Genomic DNA, 22,455 nt, shown 5'->3' on the forward strand with positions numbered 1-22,455 from the left:
ATTGGAACCTATTTATCTTCTTTGAAGTGTCAATTCAAATCTTTTGCCCATTTTAAAATTGTTTTAAGTTCTGGATTCAAATCCTTTATCAGATGGTTTTTTCCAAGCCTCTACCTTCAAAGACTTGGTACTACTTTTGGTTTCGACAACACTAGCTTAATGTAGAGGGTGGACCTTTTCATGACTTGCAAAGTAGCCTTTGGTAGATGCCTTCCAGTTATTGACATAGCAACCCTATTCTTAAATTGCTGGATATTTCACTTTATCTCATTTCATTCAAGTTTGGTATCCTGTTTTTTTCCGGGCTGAAATTATATTACTCCCCTTGCCACCTATTCAAACATATGCCCTTTTTAGATTCTATTTCCACAAGACGTCAACCCTGTACATACCCAGTTTGATAACTGAGCTTTTGCTTCTCTTATTCAACCTCCAGTAAGTTATGAAGCTATTAATAGGAAAGCTTAAATATTTTGTTGGCCATTGTTGCTAGTAGGTTGAAGAATCCGTGACACGCATGAGTACATTCCTCTTTATAAACTCTACTTGTTGCTCAATGTATCATTTTAAGACACTTGAGAGACTTCCAGATGGATTATGAAGGAAATTAGTGCTTCACTGTGATTCCTTTTTAACCTACAGATGATTTAATGGTTTTTCTTGATTTTTAAAAATTGGGTAATTTGACAGGTAACATTGTGCAAGTTTAAGGTAGTGTTATGTTTACATTTATATATTGTACTGATTGCTGTGCAGTGATATTTATCACATTATGTAATTTATATTGTCCATATTCATTATACTGTGCATTAGATCTTTACAGCTTATTTACTTGTTGCCAAGTTTGTATCCTTAAACAGAGCATCACTCTTACCCGGGCCCTCCCCAGTCCCCTGCTAACCACCATTTTCTCGTTTACAAGTTTAACTTTTTTAGGTTCCACATGTAAGTGCTATCATACAGTGTTTGTCTTTCTCTGACTTATCTTGCTTAACAAAATGTGCTCAAGGTCCATCTTTGTTGTAGCAAACGGAAGGATATCCTTTCTCATGGGTGATTTAACTTATTTAACAGGTCTCTTGTTTATGGGACCAAATTTGTGGCTTGGCCTTATTAAGATTCATATGTTGGTGTTTCCTTGCTTTTCTTTCTGTTTTACACCCAATTAATTTACGCTGTATCTTATGTCTCAGTGAAAGACTTCAGATCCTTTTCTGGAACAAAGTAGGAAACAAATAAATGCCTGACACTAGAGAAGACTGTGACTCATACTTTTCTAAAGGCAATTCTGGAGTTGCAAAAATATCCAAATTGGACTTTCTCCTTTGCCTACTTCAATTTTAAGTTAAGAACTCTGAGGTCCAGAGAGATTATAGGTATTAAGCAGGGATTCTAGCACTATATTATCACATTCCCAAATCCAGGGGCTTCCCCCACCAGAATATGACTATGTAAGAAATTCTGAAACAAGTTGAGTAATGGTAAAGCTTGTATGGCACACAAGCCCAAAATCAAAACGCCCCATCTTGAAGGTCACACAAAAAATTATGCCTGAGGTATAACCAATTGTTTTGTTAATTCAAACAGGTATTTTATAGTTTGCTACTGTGTTAGGGACCTAGTATATTTTATGCATTATGACAACCAACTGCAAGCATGGTTATCTCATCAGTATTACAGTGGTACCTGTTTTCGAATGTACTCCGTTCCGAAGACCATTCAAGTTCTGAAATGTTCGAAAACCGAGGGATCAACAGCTGACAGCTGGGCCTCAGGATCTTGCCCTCAGCAGAGGCTGCGTGGCATGTTCGACTTCCAACTCGTGTTCGGAAACTGAAGCATTTCCTTCTGGGTTTACAGTGTTGAAAAGCCGAAATGTTCGCCAATGGAGACATTCGAAAACCGAGGTACCACTGTATTTCTAAATTGCTCCCAAAGCCATACTGGTGGGGAAAAAATTTAATTACACTTGAGGCCATGCCACATTTTCTCATTCCCTCAAGAAAAATGTACCTTTTGGATACGGAAAAACAGTAACAACTCGTTACTGAGGACTGCCCCCCACCCCCTTAGGGAAGCTGCTTATATTTTAGCCACCAGAATACCTGTTTGGCATCAGTGGTAATAGAGGAAAACTTTGCCCCAAAGTAATCTCCCATGTTATTTGCATTTAAGTGTTACTTAGGAACTGAGAAGTAATTTCAGGGATTTAACTGCTGAATCCCCAACTAAAAGTTAATTTCTTGTATTAAACAGAACATATACAGAGACACTAAAAAAAGAAGTTATATTAGGTTCAAATTTGATAACCTAGTTTTAGCCCAGAACCAGCAACAGATGTTCGGGAACTAGCCTCCAGGGGAACTCCCTGCCTTTCCTGGAGGTGGTTTGTGAGATAAGGTGTCAAAGTGCCGGAGGAGCAGAGAGGGCAGCCCTCATTCTCTTCTGGGCCCAGGTTCCTCATGGGTAGCCCTTGTCCCAGCCGGCTCAATCGATTCCTGTGCTGCTGTCTTCTCCGAGAAGACACCTTAAAACCCTACATCCTTATTTCAGACATAAGATGCCAGGTGAATTGTTTCCCAAATACCTTAAGCTCATCACTGCTGGAAAAAGTTTCCCCAGAACTTTCAGTAATGAATGAGTACACAAACAACATCTGGATGTTAACCCCATGGTGTGAGGATTTCCTGCAAAGTACCTTTAATGTGTTTGCAATCAGCAGGCATTAGGATTTGCTAATTTTGGCACTGTAAGTTAGATGTGTAGCACTACACATTAGGTAAGTCACCCCAACTAATACTTATCCATATGAATAGAAAAACTGAACAAAAACGTAGTTCTGATAAAGGCTCCAATACAGTTTAAGTTAATTGTTTCCACAATCAAGGGCTGCCATTTGGGATTGTTTTGTTAATGATAAAAACAGGAATTACTTATAAGGTAAAATACTTCACTGTTCTTTACTATTACATATTAAGTGTCTTGCTATATAAAATATTCCCTTAAAAAGCCGTAATATTTAAAATCAGTTTCAAATAAAAATGATAGCTATGCTACTGTTCAGCAGCTCCATTCAAATAAACATTGGTACTTCGTTCTCAAAAATAGTATCGTAGCTGAGGCAGAAGCTTAGAACTTTGCGTTCTGGGTGTGTGCAACAACACCTCTGCACGCTCTAAGTGTGCCCTTCTCCTTCAGCAATTTGAATCCGCCACATCCTACTTCAACAGGTAAAGCGCTCTGCTGAGAATATAAAAAGTTATAAGGCAATCATAAAGATTAAATCTTGGTAGCCATGTCAGCTTTCTTTTAATAAAAAGAAAAATATTCACTGCCATCTACTTAAGTCTCTTTTGTTACAGTGTTCCAGTTACTGAAAAAGGGCACTTAAAAAACCCAAATGCCTATATCTTAATACCCTAACCCCTCTTGCCCTAATACACATTTGAGGAAAGAGGCATTTAATGTGCAAATTGGCAAAACAAATGTGGAGGAGAGGGGACTTCTTGAAATGATGTACCCAATCAAGTCTTGGTTTATTCTTTTACAATATCAACTTCCAAAACGTAAAATAACCAAAGTAGTCCTAAAAATACACAAAACAGACCTTCAACTTTGCATTCTTCCCAATAACACAAAAAAGTATGTACAGCATGTTTAATAATATGCAATATGCAAAAGCTCTGTGTTGCTGTTAGCAACCTCTATACCCACCCACCCTCCTTATTCACAAATGTACCTCTACTAAACACAATTACATCACTAAGCCTGTTAGTTTGAAAGAATCTTAAATTTGTTAAAACTGGAAAATCTTTGTATAGGGGCTCCACTCATTTGACTCAAGGTTGTAGACTTCTACAGTATTCAGAAATTCATTGCCATCAAACCCTCCCACTGCATAAATGGTGTTCCCCACAGCTGCAATCCCAGCATTGCTCCTTGGGGAAGTCATGTTTCCCATCACCTTCCATTCATTTCTAGTTGGATCATACATCTCCACACAGCTGATGGCATGAGAACCGTCAAAGCCACCACCTACAAATAGTTTTCCTAAAAGAGAAGTGAGACAAATAAATATAGATAAAAAGACCTGAAATCAGTCTTTTGCTAAAATCAGTGGTTCTTAGAAGTGCCCCTTCATTCTGTCAGAAGTATTTATTAAATGCCTACTAGGGTGGTTAAGCACTCTCAAGAGGCTGGGGATATAAATGGAATAATAAAAAACACTGGCACATGGAACTCAGGCAATTTAAGGGCAGGGAAGTGGGGTGGGGGTGAAATCTAAAGTGCAATTCTCACAACAATTCTATGTGGTAGAATGCTATTATTGCCATTTCACAGATGAAACAAGGCCCAAAGAAGCTGTACAACTTGCCAAAAGACACAGCCAGTAAGTGGCCAACCAGAATAGTTCTGTGCACTGGAAGTTTTGTATTAGTCTAGTGTGTAACAACTAAGATTCATAGTAATAGAAAAGCAGATTTCAGACAACGGAACGTTTTCCAGAGCTTTCCAACTATATAAAATGATTCTGGTAAAGAAATGTCTTCTTGGAAAAAAAGCTGAGTTATGACTATTTTCAAATATACATGATCAACAGCTAATAGTTATTTTCAAAGATAATGTCAGCATTAAATTCTGTTACTTAGAAAAAATTTTATTACAAATTCTCAAATTCATCATTCCTACCTGCACCCATATACAATTAAGTCCTCACTTTAATATTGTCAATAGGTTCTACTTTAAGTGAAACAACATATAACAAAACCAGTTTTACCATAGGCTATAAACAAGACTTGAGTTCCTCTGGCATCTCATCAACGTAATAAAGAAATATTATTGAAGGACCTACTGTATTTGTAAAAGAACTGACAAGGCTCACAGTAGGCTAAAGGCTACAGGCCTGCAGGCTAACTTGCTGGTATGTCTACACACACATACTTTCACTAGCTGAGCCACAAGCTTACTACATTTTGCTTCTGTACACAAACAATGCTAGTTAAATTCACTGTAATAATTGTATGTAAAATTAATACATTGTACATGAAAAGAAAGCTATGTCTGTATAAAATGTAAGTTTAATGCCTTGGGGAAAGACTTCTTAAAATAGTCTAAAAGTTTTACTTCCAATTAGGTATATCAAGTAGACAATTAGAATAATGACTAGATCTAGACAGTCTGAAAATCAAATACTTTAAAATTCTTGCTCTAGCCCGGTCGGGCGTGGCTCAGCCGCTGAGTGTTGACTAGGATCCAGGCAATTGGGGTTCAATTCCTGGTCAGGGCACATGCCCGGGTTGCGGGCTCGATCCCCAGCAGGGGGCCTGCAGGAAGCAACCGATCAATGACTCTCTCATCATTGATGTTTCTATCTCTCTCTCCCTCTCCTTTCCTCTCTCTGAAATCAATAAAGATATATTTAAGAAAAAATAAAATTCTTGCTCTAAAGAAGTTAAACTCTAATTCCAAAACGATGCATTATGAGTAGTAGGGTTTACAGAAGAAAACGTCTTAGCACTTAACTCAGTGAACTTATCAGAAGATTAATGAATAGATATATTTACGTTATATCAAGTACTGAGTTTCTGATTAGGAAAGGCATTTCTAAAATACAAACCACGAATCCCCACTGCATCAGAAAAGATGGCTGCTCTGAATTCTTAATTATACAAGCATATAGTTATCACTGACATTCTCTTGGAATTTTAGAACAAATTCTTGCCACTACCAACTCCTCACCTCTCCAAATCCCAATACTCACCGTCCAGAACAGCTACTCCAGCTCCTCGCCTAGCCACATTCATGGGCGCAATTAAAGTCCAGGTGTTATTTTCAGGATTGTAACGCTCTACAGTGCTCAGGCAATTCCAAGACTCTGCACCTCCGATTATGTACAAATAACCACCAAGCTCACAGACTGCAGACTGGTGTCTACCTATGAAATCAAGTCAAACCAAAATTACTACTCTCAAAACTGTGTGTGCATACTGTTGATTCATAGGTCTTTTTAGGAAAAAAAACAAAAACAAAACAGTTTTAAGGGGAAAAAGTCAACTTACGAATGTTTAGAGGAGCACAGCTTGTCCATGACTTTGTTATAGGATCAAACACATCACAATTTTTCAGTCCTTTCTGACCATATGGATCAGAGCCACCAAGGATGTATAATTTCCCATTCAGAGCACACACCCCTATGTGAGTATAAAATAAGGTTATACATTGATAATTTAGTCATCATGTTTAAATACTGATTATCTCAGAAGAAAAGCATTATTACCAGCATTGCAACGGTTAGTTCTCAATTCTGGAACAGGAATCCAGTCATCTATGTTTGGATCATACATCTCTCCACAACTCAGGTCATCTGAGTGGCCGTTCGATCCACCAACCACATAGAGCTGGCCCTACACCAAAAGTGAGAGATTAGCATTTCCGCCATTCTAAAGTCATGAGAAAAAGCTAAATATGGGTTGCTTCTTACTGAAACAATGCACTGACCATCAGTACAGCCATTTGGAATCGGGCTCTTGGTGTTCTCATGGGAGCAAGGAAGGACCAGTGATCTGTATGTGGGTCATAGCATTCAACTGTTCGAAGACATTCCTCTCTGTTATAGCCACCTGGTAAAAGAACCATAAAGATTTATGTCTAAAATATTAAACTAGATGAGGGTTTCTGTTCCAGAATGGTTTAATCTGCAGAGTGAGAAAAAGAATTTTATCCACAAACTTGTTAAGGCCCCAGTAGTTCCTGTTTCTTAAGGGCTTATAAAGAGCCGAACAGCACCACTACCGGCATGACTAGACTGCTTGGTGTCGGCTTAAAAATTAGAACAATTTACCCACTTCATAGTTTTTTAAGATTTAGAAACAGACACTGCATCCAAGGTTAGGCAGTACAACAGCATTTACACATTATTCCTGTGGTCTTACAGTGTGGTCAAGTGCAATGCCCAGGAGGAAGGCGCACTAACCCTCTTCCAGAGACTGCACTTCCCAAGTGTAAAGTGCCCATTTGGAGGTTTAGCTGGTGGAGGTTTCCGATAAGAAATCACCCTCCTTGCTCTTACCTGCGGCTATGAGTTTGCCATTCAGCTCCGCCGTCCCCAGGCCGGACCGTGCATACTGCATAGGAGACATGGGTTTTTCTACCAGCTCCTCTGGCTGCATCTCAAAGCTTAGACTTTTAGTTAGTTTTGGAGTACTTGTTGGTGAGCTCTGTGGGCTGTTTCGCCCGTGAAGGAAAATGACACAGAATACACCATCCAGCACAGCCAGGCACAAGTAAGTGTTATCTGTAAAAGCACAAGAGTTCTCTGTTAAAGATGCGGTGGTTATTACTTTTGGCTGCTATGCAATCCTGAATCGGACTCCAGATACCAGACAGGAACAATCTGCTGTTGTATTCCACACTCAGTTGCTTCCGAGCTTTTTCCTCAACTATTCAATTTGAAAGTATTAAAAAATTGTCCCACTAACATTTTCTTTAAAAATAACTAAATTTTTAGACAATCTGACAAGTGTAATACACTTACTTGATGTCTTTTCTGAAGCAACGATTTTCCACTCATGCTTAGGGCTTTGTACCGTGGCATTTGGAGAAGAGAGACATCCAGTAGAACTGCTACTTATCGGCTTATGGCCATTCTCACGTGGTGGCTTTTTCTGCAAAATCAAAAGGTAGCTACAGAAACCTAGCCAAAGACCATACCTGGTGTACCTCTGTTCTTCAGCTATTTCACAACACTGGAAAAACACTCAGTATCCTTCACCTATGTGTAACATGTATAGCACGCCTAAATTTAACACAGACCAACATTTCCAATTGATACAAATTACAGGCATAATTTCCATCTCCACTTAGTAACAACTACACTTCACAAATTGCCTGGTCAGGAAAAGCTCAATTTAAACAATTAAAAAATATGTTGTGGGTCAAGTATCACTTCCTTAATGGATGGAAAAAAAGGAAATCCTCTACCCCATAATCCACATAAAGTCACATACTCTATGTTAAGAACAGAATAGTCTAAAAAATGTTATAAATTTAAAATGGAATGAATTAACTGAGAATACATTTAACCTGCTCTCCATGAAACTGTCACACCTAAATCAATCATATGTACTAGAATCCTTCACACAATGCCAGCAAAAAGTGAGCAGACACAAATAATATCCGTCTAGCCTCTCAAAGTATTTTACAAGAAAAAAGTGGTAATTATAAGAAACAATAGTATACTCTTTAGGACTACCTTATAGGTATTATAGAGTGGTTTTCCAAACAAATAAACTACACAGAAATAAAAAAGAAATAGTAATCAGAAATGAAACAATACTACTAAAAGAGCCAACCATTCAGAAAAGCAGATACCCAGGAACACAAAGGAGGGAGAACTGGGCAGAGTTGCAAATTTTCAAATGAATGTAAGAGAATTACATTGTGTTTCACGTGTGAGAGTTCCCTTTGATGATTTTCTTCCAATTACTTTAGCCCATGGTACTTCCCAACCACATGATCATAGAGACTTGGAAGAGTCCACACTAACAACACTGAGAGGAGCTGCCAAATGAACAGGTATCTCCTACCACCTTCAGTACCTGGCCAAGTCTGCCTACCCATTTATTTTGGTCCCTAGGGCCAGAGCCACAGCCACATGGGTAGGAAAATTTCCCAGGTGGGAAACTTTTAATGGAAATTTCTATTTTTAGTGAAAGCAAAAAGCCATGTAACAATAGAAAAAAAAGATTTTGGTAGCTATTTGAAGCTGTGAAAAAACTACTGAAAAGTTTGGTCTGGGCCACTGGGCAAGTGTGGTTATAGCACATGTAGACTATTTTGAAAAAGGGGAGAGCTACCTAGGTATTATCAGGCACTTTTTCACATCATCTTTTAATCCAGTGACGGCAATACTACCTGTCCATTGCATAGATAAAGATGCTAAAATTCAGAGCAAATATGCATTCATACAGCAACAACTAAAATAAAGATTAGCAATTCTAAGTATAAAGCCATTCTTTATATTATGACAGACTGTGTTCTCTGCTACTAGATGTACAAGGCACATAAAACCCCACCCCAATCTGGGAAGAAGGGATCCAAAGTATCACAAATTGATACTGCTTACAGTAGAGCTTTTATCGTAAGGAGAAAACTGTTCTAATGTATGGAGAGAAAACCAATGAGAGAAAAGCACAGTAACAATAAAGACTGCAAGTGTTATGGAACCAGCAAGTCTCCTACAGAAATGCTGGCTGATGCCTTTACGTTCCGTCTGGAACACTGTCAAACATAACCCTTTATTCCCCCTTATCTTCAAACTTTCCCACATCAACTTTTACCACCCAGCCCAGCCCACTCACTGCTCATACTTTGCCGCTGTCTCCCAAGAGGTGGTCTCTAGGGGCTGTTTCCTTTTCAGCTTCTCAAGCTAAGGGTTTTTTAACCTTAATAGTCTGGAAATTATATCCACCCAAGGGTACTACTAATGGTTTCCTAAAACCAACGTAGGTGGAAGGTATCCCTAACCTCCTCTCCCATGGCTTCCTGGAGGACGGCTCGGCACAGCTGACTGACACTTTAGTCCTCGAGGCTTCAGACTTCCTCCTCCTGGGTTAACCAGCTTTTACCACACGATGTGATTCTGACTGTCCTACCTCCCTAATGGCTTCTTCTCAACTTATTTTCCTGTTCCTGAAGCCTGGTGTGTCCCCTTGTCCTTTTTACTTCCTGATCTCTATTCACAGCACATCCTCCTAAGGAGCCTTGCATCAGAATCCCTCAATTTTCCTAATCGAAACAATCATCAAGAACTACAGACCCAACCTTTGTAACCATACATTCTAGAGTCCACCCCTTAAGAGTTTAATGCAATAGTTTTATAATCAAAACAAAAAACACACAAATCAGCTAGAATCCCATGACCCAGAGGATGCCACCTGAGAGTTATTTGTCTAAAACATGAATACACAGATCTTTGCTCTATAGAAATAACATAATTTAACCCATCGCCCTCTTAAGATATATATATGTCTGTTCAAAGCACTCTACTACTCCCTTGTCTAAAATTCTTTGGCAGTTCCCCACTACTTGTAGGATAAAATATAAGCCCCAATCAGGTGGCATTTACCTACTTTCCCAGTCTTGTGACCTGTAATTCCAAGTGTATCATTATTGCACAGGTTTTCTTTGCTATCTGACACACTTCTATCTGCTATGCAAACTCTTCTATCTGTAACTGCTCAAATGTTGCTGCTTCTGTGAAATTTCTGGTTTCTCTCCTGACTCCACTATGCCCTCCCCTTTATACCTTCAGTAGATATCTCTTGTAAGTCTACTGTTTCACCTACTCCTATAAGGTCCTGCAAGTATAAACTGTCTCTTGCAGATTTTCGTGTCCCCATATCTAACACAGTACTTGCCGCTTATCAGGCACTCAACCTTTGCTTAATCAAAGAGTACTTTTGGAAAATGTTAACTTCAGATCCAAAAGCTTTTTCTGAAAAATAAAGATATTCATCCACTATTAACACAGAACACCTGACATCACCATACAGGTTACATCTAAGTCTATCATTTGTCTTCTAATTATTAAAGAACACCCCTTAAACTGGGTAAACTCCACCTACTTTATATTTTATCCCTCATAGACACAATGTTGAGCTAAAGGCCAAAAAAAGAATAATGTATGTACGTATGTAGTATACATCAACTTCAAACATAGGCAAACTAACCTATTGTTTCAGAAGTTAGAGAAGGGTTTCCTTTAGGGGTAGTGCAGAGCAGTGATAAGGAAGGGGTTAGAGGAAGGCTCTCAGAGCACTAAATCTTCTCTTCTTGCCCCGGGTAGTGTTTAAACTTGTGGAGTCACTACGTGACACAGGATTTGCACAATTTTCTGTTATTTGTCCATAAACTAAAAAAGTTTGAGATTTTTCAAAAATTGGGTCTATTTAATAGTCATTTCTGTTACAAACAACTATTTTTCTAACCAAATAACAATTTCTACATTGCTTCATTTGCAATTTTTCTTATTTTTTAAACGCCATTGAGAAAAAAATCTAAATGGGGTTTCCTAATTTGTTGATTTTTTTATGTGGCAAAAGTGGCAGTAACTCGAAGGTATGCTTGTTTTCTCCCAAAAATATTTCTGTCCAGTCATAGCAAAGAAATTCTTCCACTTTCCTCTACTAAAGGAAAATTTCAGTATACTATAAAATGCTCTAATCAAATTTCAACCTGAGGTTACCTCAGATGTGCAATGTGTACCTGCACAAACTGAATGTGGTCATCATCACTGCCAAACACCTCAGCCTGTCCATCTAGTAGGTTCCCATCAAGCAGCTTGTGATCAGCTGAGTAGTACAAGGTTTGAACCTGCAAAACAGCAACAGAACACCCATGTGGCTACTGTCTCCATGGCTACACCTCTAGTCCGCAGATCACACAACCGCCTCAAGGTAACCTCCAGTGTGCTTCTTGAACTTGACATCTTACTCTGGCAGGATCCCGAAGCAAAGAAAATACATGTCATGGTTGTAAAAATTTACAAAAACAAAAATAAAATACAGCATCTTCTTATCCTGGCTGAAGAGTCCTTGGCTTGATTGGCATGAAAGAAATCTTCATTTTTCTCATAGCTTCTATTATATACCATTAAGAAAAAAGGCACTAGTACAATATGTAGGGTCTTAAAAGAGTATACATATTTACAATAAAATACTGAATATGGTTTACACCTGAGGATAAGTGGTCTATTTTGCATAAACATATTTCTGTCCTGTAGGCAATGTCAAGAAAAGCAGATGAAAAACAAATTCAAAAATTCAAACAAGCTGCAGAGATACTTCCCTTAATAGATGCAAATACATGGCAAATGCATCTGACTTTCAAGTGGAAAACCATATAGAACTTAAAGATCGCCTGTTGGCCTTTTCAGAACATAATGATAACAGTATTTTTAAAGGCCTAGCAGCTTTGGTAAGCCACTAGGGAACCTGAAAGGCTTAAGTGGAAGGCTAAACTCAAGGTCACTCCACCGCTCCATCTGCCTATGTTTAATTCCCACTATTTCTCCATTAATTTTTTTTTCTTGCGTAGTTTTTAAAAGCCCAAGTTGAGTGACTATATGTATGAACAACACCATTGAAAAACACAAAGCTTTAAAAATAAGAATCCTGTAAGGAGTAAACACCATTAAATCATCATCGTTCTCTGCCCACAGCGGATTTTTCTTAGGAGAACTGGGGCAGGACTGCTCCTTCTTTACGTGTCAATACACTTGAGGTTTCTTCTTGTCTCTTCAGTCTTGGGTATCCTAGTTTTGTTAATAAACCTATGGGGAGATAAATCAACGGGGAGGAACAACCATTAGAAGCTTTTACCTACTTGTCAATTTTAAAGCAAAAACCTGTGAAGAAAAATTAAGAATCTACAGAAAACTTCAGTGTACCACCTCCCATTTCTAAAGCAAATTACATGCTACTTTAAAGAAAGTTAATAGCACATAATAAGCAAAGAAATTAAAAAAAAAAAAGAAAAAAAAAAAGAAAAGCAGAAGACCAAACTGAACAGTTCATTCAGCTCACCTGGACACCCCCCCTGTTTCTCAGCTTAGGGGTACCTATAGCAAAATTTAAATTCTTTAGGGTCATGGTTATAAAATAAAAGTGAAAGGGAATCCTTCATTTTATAGCAAAATAATTTTTAAGAATTGTTGAATCCCATTTACTTTAAAACTAACCTCTTCCATCAGCTCTTCCAGACTGTCTCCATTCTCCCAGATGCTACGCTGCACCCAGTTGATTACCTTTGTATACAATTTGCCATTGCTGGGCAAGCAAACATTATCTTCAAGCATTACCTCCAACTAGAATTGGGGGAAAAACAGTAGTACATGGGTCAGTGTTGACCCTCCAATTTTCAGCTTAATTCTCAATTTCATAATAAAACTGTCAATAAAAATACCCCATTGCATTAAATACATTTACTCTAACTTGTGAATTAGAATTATGTAGCTAAAAAAAAACAAAGAAAGTAAACAACCTGGTTGGCAGAAAACCATTACACTGCCAAAGATAACAGTATCATTTCAAAGTACTGTCTTTTTCATAACCACCATTCATTGCTTCTCAAAACATGGACAGAGATTTCCTGCCTGGAACTAAGTAATAAATATCTCTTTATAGATTTTACTCCTTACCTTTAGCCTTGGAAGTTTGAGAAACTCTTCCTCTTCTGAAATTTGTAACAAATGCTCCTGAATATATGCATCAACCTTATTCAACAAACGGGAGTCTCCCATACAACTTGCAAAGTTCCGGTAGGAGATGCAGCTGGTAACATCCATTCTAGACAGTAAATAATCGCCACACACCTTGGAAAACAAATAAAGAGTGTCAACATTTACATAAATTTTATTTAACGAGCATTTCCTACTCAATGTGAAAGCATTATGTGAAGATATAAAGATGAATCAAAAATCACTGCCATAATAGAACACGTTTAACAGTGGGAAGAAACAATATATACAAACAATAAACATCCAAGGATGCCATGCAAATGCATGAACTGGTTAAGGAAAACAGCACCAAACCGAAATGCTATGATAATGCACATGAAATGTTAAGAATAATTTTCAGCTAGAATAATCATGTAAGGCTTCATGAAGGCAGTGTCTGAACTGCCTACAGGACAGATGATGGTACAGAATGCAGAGCAAGCAGGGAAGATTGCAAACAATTTAGTTTGATTGGAGCAAAAGATAATTAGGAAATAATTTTGGAAAAACAGCAACCACATTAGGGAAAATCTGCTGCTAATCTGAGGGATATGTGCTACAAGCCATGGAAGGATTCTTAAGCAGAAGAATGCTGTCAGAGGAGGGGCCAGGAAACTTTCTTAACGGGCCAGATAAGTATTTTAGGCTTGTGGGCCTACTGTCTCTGTCACAACTGCTCAACTGTCACTATAGCTGGAAGGTAGCTACAGACCATATGTAAATGAAAGCTATGTTGGTAAAAACAGGCAGCTGGTGGGAGGGTTGCAGTTTACTGACCCCCACATAGAGGATTAAATGCTTTTCTTCCTATGAATTATTAAGCACTTCTCAATGGTGTTAAGTTCTAGAAGTAATACTTTTAAAGAACCTAGAAGAGTAAATGAACAAAAAATTGCCCTGGCTGGGTAACTCCATTGGTTAAAGCATCATCCTGATACACCAAGGTCAAGGATTGAATCCATGGTCAGGATACGAGAATAAACCAATGAATGTATAAGTGGAACAACAAAAGTCTCTGTCTCTGTCTGTCTGTCTCTCCCCCCACCTCTCCCCTCCAAAATCAATAATTTTTTTTAAAAAAAATGACTGAACAAAGAATTGAGGTTATGTGATTAGTTTGAGAAAAACAAATATTTTAATTCATGCTATCAGAGACTAACAGACACCCTGCCAGAGAAGACTGTTGGGAAAGCAAGATTTTAGCCCATATTATCTGAGGAGGTGTGACCTTGCTACATTACTACAGCTACACAATTAAAATAGCATATTCGGTTCTCTAGAGAAAAAAGAGACTTCCAAGTTCTTGAGACTAACAAATGACAAGATACGCATTCTAATAATATAAGACTCCCGGATGACAATAGTCCTTGTATATCACTTCTGGTACTCTACCTGCTTTACTCGGTCCATCTTCAGCTTTTTGGCTGCAGAATAAACATCTTTTACTAATTCCTTATCAGCTTTCAACCTATTAAAAAAAAGTTCTTTATCATTTCATATTCCAAGGCCTTAAAACAGATTTTACATTTAAATTTAGAGAAACTTGGATTTTCCTGATTACATTCCCTGATTATATGAAGGACTTCAAAAAACTTACTGTGCAGTGTAGGCATAATTCAACAAGACTTCAACAGCTTCTGGGTTGAGATCATCAAATTTAACATGAGAAACTCTATGAGGATCACTGTCACTATTAAAGATTTCAAATAAATAGGGACTGCAGCAAGCCAGGACCGCTCTGTGCGCTAACATCTCATGGCCGCAGACCTGAAATTATGAGGAATTAAAATCAGAAATATGGTGGACTATGTATTCCTCTAGCTAATCACTCTTTTTAAAAGTTATTTCATTAAATGCCTCCTGTGAACAAGAAAATAAGCAAATCCAAGATCATTACTTTTAGCAATAAAAGACCAATTCTGAAAGCTTCCAATTAAGTTTTAACTACCTGAAGACGAACATCACAGAACTGGCCACTTTTCCTCAGGGCGTTTAATTTGGCAACAGAAGACTCAATGAAATTTTCGTCTTCAAACATTAAATATCCATTGGGAATCATTTTTCCTTTTAAATTTGGCTGAAGGGCAAAAAGAAGCTGAGTTATTTTACTTGTGAACAGTTATTTTTATATTTTAAATATATTTTTATATCTTAAAGATTTTTATATTTTAAAGAGTAACACAGTATCTTTATTTTCAAATTTCATCCTATCAGCAACAAAAACTTTATCATACAAAAGCATTACTGAAACAACACTGGCAGTGAATGTCCAGGTCTTTGTACTCCTATGCTTTGGTTGTAAATCTTTTTAAGGATTCATACAGTAGTGAGTATCTCAGCAGTTTTGGCCATTTCCATGCCTATTAACTCAGTTATGGTAAAGGGAAACAAATATAAACCCAGTCCTATCCAAACCCATTCCATGAGCAAAATAAAAGCCTGGACAACTGTGAATTGGTTCTCACATGTAGGTTTCCTTTCGGCGGCTGTCCTTCCTTTCCCCACACAAATGAGAAAAACTGATATATAAGATGAACTTAAATTCTGTTCTCTTTGCAGGTTTCACACATTCTAAAACATAAGAATAATAATAGAAACTTATGTTCTTTTAAAGTTTCCATTTAACCCTTTTCTTGTGAACAAGTGACTAACAGGCTATATGCAAGATACATTATTATATAGTAATAGGCCCCGACTAGTGTGGCTCAGTTCGTTGGGCATTGTCCTGTGCACCCAAGGGTTGCGAGCTCAATCCCCAGTAGGGGGCGTGCAGGAGGCAGCCAATTGACATTTCCCTCTCACATTGATGTTTCTCTCTCTCTCCCCCCCTCTCTAAAAATCTGTTTTTTAAAAAAGCAGTAACGGGATATTTCAGTTTTTAGTAATTTATTTATTCAAATTAAAATAGAAAGGAGCACTGGCTGGTGTGGCTCAGTTGGTTGAGCGTCGCCCCATGCACCAAATGATCACTAGTTCACTTCCTGGTCAGGGCACATACTCAGGCTGTGGGTTCAATCCCGTCAGGGTGTGTACAGGAAGCAACCAATCGATGTCACTCTCTCACATCGATATTTCTCTCCCTCTCTCTCTAGCCTTCTCCCTTCCTCTTTCTAAAATCAATAAAAACATATTTTTAAAAACCAGAAAGAAAAATAGGAAAATGTTGTGTTTGTTGTTTTGTTTTTTTTACTACAAACGACTTATTGATGTCATCTTATAAAAAATTATGACAGGCTGTTACTGTACTTGGTACAGTCTTCAGAAAAATAAGATGTCTTAATGCTGCACTGGGCAATGAATATTCACTTACCTACTATACTGGTGAGAAATGTATTTCTGGGACGTCTTAAATAATCCAAGAGCAAAGGAGTGTTAAAACTCAGCACTTCGTTGAGGTATGAAAACAGGTGGCTGAAGTGAAGGCGGAGGTGTCGTAAGCTCTAATGGTGATTCCAAAACTATCAGGCTTGGAATGATGTAATCAGGTCCTTAAAAGCTATAGACATGAATTTCTTCTGTGATAATCATGCATCATAATCTGTAACAATAAAAAATTTTAGATATTTAGAATGTCACTGATCTAGGTAGGTCACATTACACAAAGGAAGCCATGATCCTGAAGAGATTTTTATGTAAATGGCACAAAGAGAGAAAATAACACAAATGTGATTATATATAAACATTTTTCATTTAACCTATAACTTACTGAGGTTATTAAAAACATCCTTTTAATATAGAAACACATGATCCTTCTGTTTTTACCAACCAGCAAGCAACTTGGGCATCATTCCCAGACATGTACACGATGTTACAGCCAAACCAGATACAGTGTTCCCCAAAATGTGCTCTGTACTTCCCAGCCTCTGTACCTTCTTGGAATACCCTTAATCCAACCTCTGCCAGATGAAATTTTACCTCCACAGAGCCGCTGCCAAATCCCCCCAGGTAAGAAGTAGTTTCTCCACATACTGAACCCTCTCTGAAAAGTATGTGTGATCTTCCAGCTGGCCTGTTCTGAGCTGTCTTTCTGTATACCTGCTCATCTTCCTGAATTCAAGGTCCCTTGAAGGCAGAACCTCCGTCTTGTTAATCTTTGTATCCAGCCCATCTACCCCCTACCAAAACAACTTAGCCAGAAATTTGAAGATTCATCTGAACTGCTATTACACCACTAATTCAGGAAATCAGAAGGAGAATTATTTGAAAAAATGTGCATACTTTTTTAAATGGACATCTTAAAATTACCCACTTTCCTTATACATCAATCAAACCCACAATTCTAAATCAATTGTTAAGGTAAATAATCACTGAAGTCTGGTCTAGTTCTAATTCAACAAACCTATTGCATTAAATTCAACACATGCACAATCTGTAAGAGAGAGGGATCCCATATGCCCTAACACCGTAACTTAGGTCTTATTTTGAGGAAACCTGAGTATTCTTCTGACTCAGTTGGGAATGTTGTGTAATGATGATCTCCTCTGCTCTACACTTTCATCTAGATTAGTTAATTCAGCTTTTCTTAAGAAACCACCAGTTCTAATAAAACAAATGTTTTCCAAGTACTACACAATTCTCTATAAATACAGAGAACACACTATATCTTAAAGAAACTTTCAAACATTTTTAGCCAAGACTCAGCTCAAATTAAGAAAACCTTTGTACATATGGTATATACAGGGGTGGCCAATCCACACAGGCATTTGGTAACTCCTCACTTCAGTTTCACGAGCTGCTCTTAAAGCAAGGGTGGAAGGGGAACCTCCATGAAAATTCTGCTGATATGATTAAAATGTGCATGATACGGAGATTTACAAATGTTTTAAACTTTGACCAGTTTTGTTCAGAATCTATTTGTAAACTAGTCTTAATCTAAGAATAAAAATGGCATCTAGTTATGTTTGATAAATTGGAAGTTCTACCTTAAATTTATTTTTAAAAACAAAAACAGGTGGTTAAAATCACTTCAGTCCTTTGGGAGAAAACATCAGAGAACTTTTGGAGCACATGTAAATTTGTACAAAATTATTAGTTTTGCAATAAAGTGAGTCCTACTACATTTAGTACTTGATTTTCTAGTACATCAACATCCTAATAATGAACCTCATCACTTTAATGTCTACTCCTAAGTACAACCCTACTTGATTTTAAAAGCTAGTCCAAGTCCACTTGACATTTAAGTTAATGTGGCAAACTTACTTTATTCAATTGCTGTCCTCTTATATGTCCCTCCTCTCACCCACCCTCAAGTTAGGGGGTTATTGTAACTGCTGCCTGCAAAAACCTGTCTTTGAAAATTCACATTCACTTCCACTAAAGTAAGATTGAGCAAATTGAGAGTTTTATACTATTCCAGGAATTCACAGAAAAATCTTAATTTTGGTCTATGAAACTCAAGCTCAATAACTGGTGCAATAAAAAAGTAGAGAACTTTTTTCCTTTGAAAAGCCAAACCAAAAGTCCCACTATCCCAGAATCTATGTGAAAGTATAAAACTTAGACTTTTGACATTTAAAATATACATTTGACTAATCCACTTTAAAAATTAAAACTGGGGCCTAATACAATATATTCTGGTAAATATACTTCAGTTCCTTAACATGGCCAGTGCGAGAAAAGGGAGACAGAAGACTCATAAATGAGTCATTAAATTAAACTTCTTTAGTAACATCCAGAAGTTCACATTTACCACAGCCCCAAAAAGATTAGCTTAACTAAAGTACAATTCAATGGGTCTTATCAAAGAGTTAAAAAAAGGCAGGCACAATATTGTCTCCTCCACCCCCCAACCCCATTTTTCTTGGGCCTTCAGTAAGAAGAGCAAGATAAAACCTTATCAAATTTTCAAAGCATCCTTAAAACTTTAAGGCAAATTACAAACATTATTTAAGCTTCATGGCAATCTTTTGAAGGCAGCCAACTCACACAAAATAGGGATCAACTCCATTTTAAAGGACTTTATAATAATACAAAGCAAACAAATGAATCAAAACCAGAAGTTATAGATTCCTGATGTCACCTCTGAAACTATCACCATCCGTCCATATCAAGTCCCCAGACAGACTCACTTGGCTCCATATTTTTAACCTCATTGTTCTGTGCTTCTTTCATCCGCAAACATTCATGGCAACAAACATATGGCAGGCACAATCTGGAACAGGACGCTCGTGACACAGTAAGTCAACTCTATTCCCCAGCCTTGAACACTACGCAGACCAAGTGCTCGGAGATAAACCAAGCAAAGACAGCTCCAACAAGAAAAGGAAAAACACATGACAGCACACATATTCCAGAAACTGCAGCTATTTCTGTTCAATACATTGCAGCCTGCAGGATGCATTTGCAAAATAGCGGGAGAGGAAGTAAGAGAGATGAATGCTAGGTTTAAATAATGCTGGAGAACAGAAATGTGTGGATGGTCTGCAAGGATGGGTAAAACACGGATGCGGGGAAAGTGAGTACTGATATTACATGCGCATGCCTGTCCTAAGGCAGTAAGGATATTTTAGCTTGGATATGTGGCACCATTATCAAAATCAATATCCAAATTAGAATTCCAAAAGGCGCAACAGTCATGTTAGCTTGCTACATGCTGAAAGTTAGGAAGGAAGAAAGGAATTTGCTTTGGGACGTTATAACGCTGAGGTACCTGTTGGGCATTAGGGTTGAGACCCCAAGTGTCAGAATACTGATCCAGGTATAGGTTGAGAAATCATTTACAAGGTGGTAACTGAAATTGATAAGTGAAGATAAGCATGCATTTTCTGTGTCTCTAGCCAAAATAAATAAATAAAATGAGGAAAAACAACTAAAAAACAGAAATCACTCCCTTATTCATAATTCCACCGTTTACACTCTAGCACAAAAAGGTGGGAGGGATCCCCAACTTTTAAGAATTCCTTCTTATAGGTTTCACTATACAATCACACTGTTGAACAATCAATGCAATCATTTTTAGTGGTACTCGATCTTAGCAACAATGATTAAGATACTTCCTTAACAAGAAAACTTTTACATTAAAAAACACTTATTTGCAAACCCACATTCAACTGCCACTTGAAATAGCTTCCAAGCAAGGAAAACAAACCCCACCCCAAAGTAAGTGGCTAAAACCCAGCAGAGGTTGTGTTTTAGGGGGAAAAATAGAACGATAAACTAAGAAATTGATGTCTATTAACCAGAGATGACCTCCATTAGGAAAACAACAAAGCAAAACCATTCTGGGTCTCTTTTTGGTCAGTGGCACTAGTCCGGCTTCACAAAACTCCAGTTACCAAATTTCAGACCTCTGGTCAGCAGCCTGCCAGCGGGCCTCAAACGGTACTCTCCTCAAGCGCATCCTAGTCAGCGTTCGCCTCGCCCCCAGGTGGACAAACAGCGGATCCTGGGCGTCGGTGAGCCGGACGCTTCGGCAGGGTTCTGCCTACAAACTATTCAGTAGCATTGCTTTCCTTACATCAACCGCTGGCGCTAGAATTATTAAAAGGAAATACAGTCTAGTTGCTGCTGCACTTGCTCAACTGTTGCGAGTACCACTAGGCTTCCTGAGCTGAACTTTATTACTAGACACAAGGTCCACATGCCAGTCCTCAGAGAACAGCCTGAGGCCAGGGTGTCCTAATCCTCCATCACCACCAGGCATCAGGAAACAAAAACGCGCCCCTTTAGGCGTCGGATTTCTACTTGCTACAGTTTTCAAATATCAGCTGTCTCACACAAAGATCTGTCCACGACGTACTGGGGAAAAATAAGCCCATTTCTAGAGTATTTGTGGTTCACGTTTCCCTGCGTCCAACTCTCAATCCAATACTGCCGCATAGCCTTCCTTCCACAGCGCTTATAACCGGAGACCCCTTGCAAGATGCGTAGAAGGTTGGAAAAAGAGCAAACCTCTCTGCCGATTTCTTTCGTTAAATAAAAAAAATCAAAATTAAAATTAAAAAAAGGAAGTGGCGAGCGCCGGGGAGCTGCTGGAGAGCCCCGCGGCCCCAGGCCTCCCTCCGCGCGCGGCGGGGCGGGCGCGCACTCCGCCGGCGGCGAGGCCGGGCGCCCCGCGCCTCCACACCCCCGCCCAGGATTGGCCGGCCCAGCAGTCACTCAGCGCCAACACATCAGGCCAGCAGCTCCCTCCCTCCTCCCGCCCCCCTCTCCCCGCGCTTGGCAAGAAAAGCGGGCAACGTGGAGCGGGAACAAAGGACCCCGTGGCCCACGGCGATCAGGGACGCGGTGCCACCTCACTCCAGGCCCGAGGCACCGTGGCGGCCCGGGGTGGGCTCCCCGCCCACACGCGCCGGGCCCCGGGAGGTCTCACGCTGGAGAGTCCAGACCCGGGCAGACCCACACACTAGGCGTAGGTTCTGACAACCGGGACGGAGATTCCCGCGTCTGCCTTCCCGCAGGTCATCCCTGCCCCGCGGTGCCCTGACCCAGGCCCCCGAGCAGAACCCTCTCGTTCCTCCCGCCCGCTTTCCTCTGCCCGAACGCCCTCCGAGGCTGCGGGTACCTGCCTGTGGCCGCCAACGCGACCCAGCAACCAAGGCAGAGCCCGGACCGCGGGGCCCGAGGGGCACCGGCCTCTCGCCCTCAGAGGGCGGCGGCTGCGGCGCGTCGGGGGCACCCAGCCCCTGGGGTCGGGACACCGCTCCGCGCCTCCCACCCTCGCCATGGCCGCCCGCGCCATCCCTCAGCTCGGAGACCGGCCGCGCCCTCTTCCCCCTCCGCGGCTGGCGGGAGCAGCGCTTCATACCTGGTTCATCTCTGAAGAGATGGAAAAACTCATCTCTGGAGCTTCGACGGGGAGCAGCAGGAAGCGGGCGGGAACAGGCCCAACGGAAAGCGCCTCGAGGCCGCGGAGGGGGGAAGCGATCGAGCGGGAGGACGCGCGGTCAGTTCGAGGAGGCTGCCAGGAGAGGGGCGCGCCGCCGACGGTTCGCGGGGACTCGCTCGCTCGCTGGCTCAGCCACGAGGAAGCGGCAGGCGGAGAAACGGCGCTCAGCGGTTCTCACAGAAAGACAGACAGACCGACCGACCTCCGCGCGCGTCCCGCAGACACTGCCGCCGCCGGGGCTCGCTCGCGCCTCACCCCCTCGCACGTCACCACGTGCGCCGCCTCCCACGCCTCACGGACACTTCCGGCTCGAATCTGTCCGCGAATCACAGGCGAGCCCTCGAAGATGCGG

The 22,455-nt window shown here is 40.0% G+C and overlaps 1 protein-coding gene across 4 annotated transcripts; it reads right to left on the bottom strand.

Annotated features, from left to right (window-relative positions):
- Positions 1-3,503: 3,503 nt before the first annotated feature.
- On the bottom strand, positions 3,504-22,420 carry IVNS1ABP (influenza virus NS1A binding protein). 4 transcript variants are annotated; one of them, XM_081121753.1, is made up of 15 exons: positions 22,023-22,420; positions 16,587-16,814; positions 15,225-15,353; positions 14,874-15,043; positions 14,669-14,744; positions 13,199-13,372; positions 12,740-12,865; positions 11,266-11,373; positions 7,535-7,664; positions 7,070-7,294; positions 6,499-6,620; positions 6,278-6,404; positions 6,060-6,191; positions 5,762-5,935; positions 3,504-4,050 (listed from the first exon to the last, which is right to left on the bottom strand). In XM_081121753.1, the coding sequence occupies exons 3-15, from the start codon at positions 15,333-15,335 to the stop codon at positions 3,797-3,799; spliced, it is 1,929 nt and encodes a 642-aa protein (XP_080977879.1). In that variant the 5' UTR covers positions 15,336-15,353; positions 16,587-16,814; positions 22,023-22,420; the 3' UTR covers positions 3,504-3,796. The 4 variants fall into 4 exon arrangements, with proteins under 4 accessions (XP_080977879.1, XP_080977880.1, XP_080977881.1 ...); XM_081121754.1 differs by lacking the exon at positions 7,070-7,294; XM_081121755.1 differs by lacking the exons at positions 12,740-12,865; positions 13,199-13,372; positions 14,669-14,744; ... (2 more) ...; positions 16,587-16,814; positions 22,023-22,420 and adding an exon at positions 12,191-12,326.
- Positions 22,421-22,455: the final 35 nt, after the last annotated feature.

This window comes from Miniopterus schreibersii (genome assembly GCF_964146895.1).
Source record: "Miniopterus schreibersii genome assembly, chromosome: 19".
NCBI lineage: Eukaryota > Metazoa > Chordata > Mammalia > Chiroptera > Miniopteridae > Miniopterus > Miniopterus schreibersii.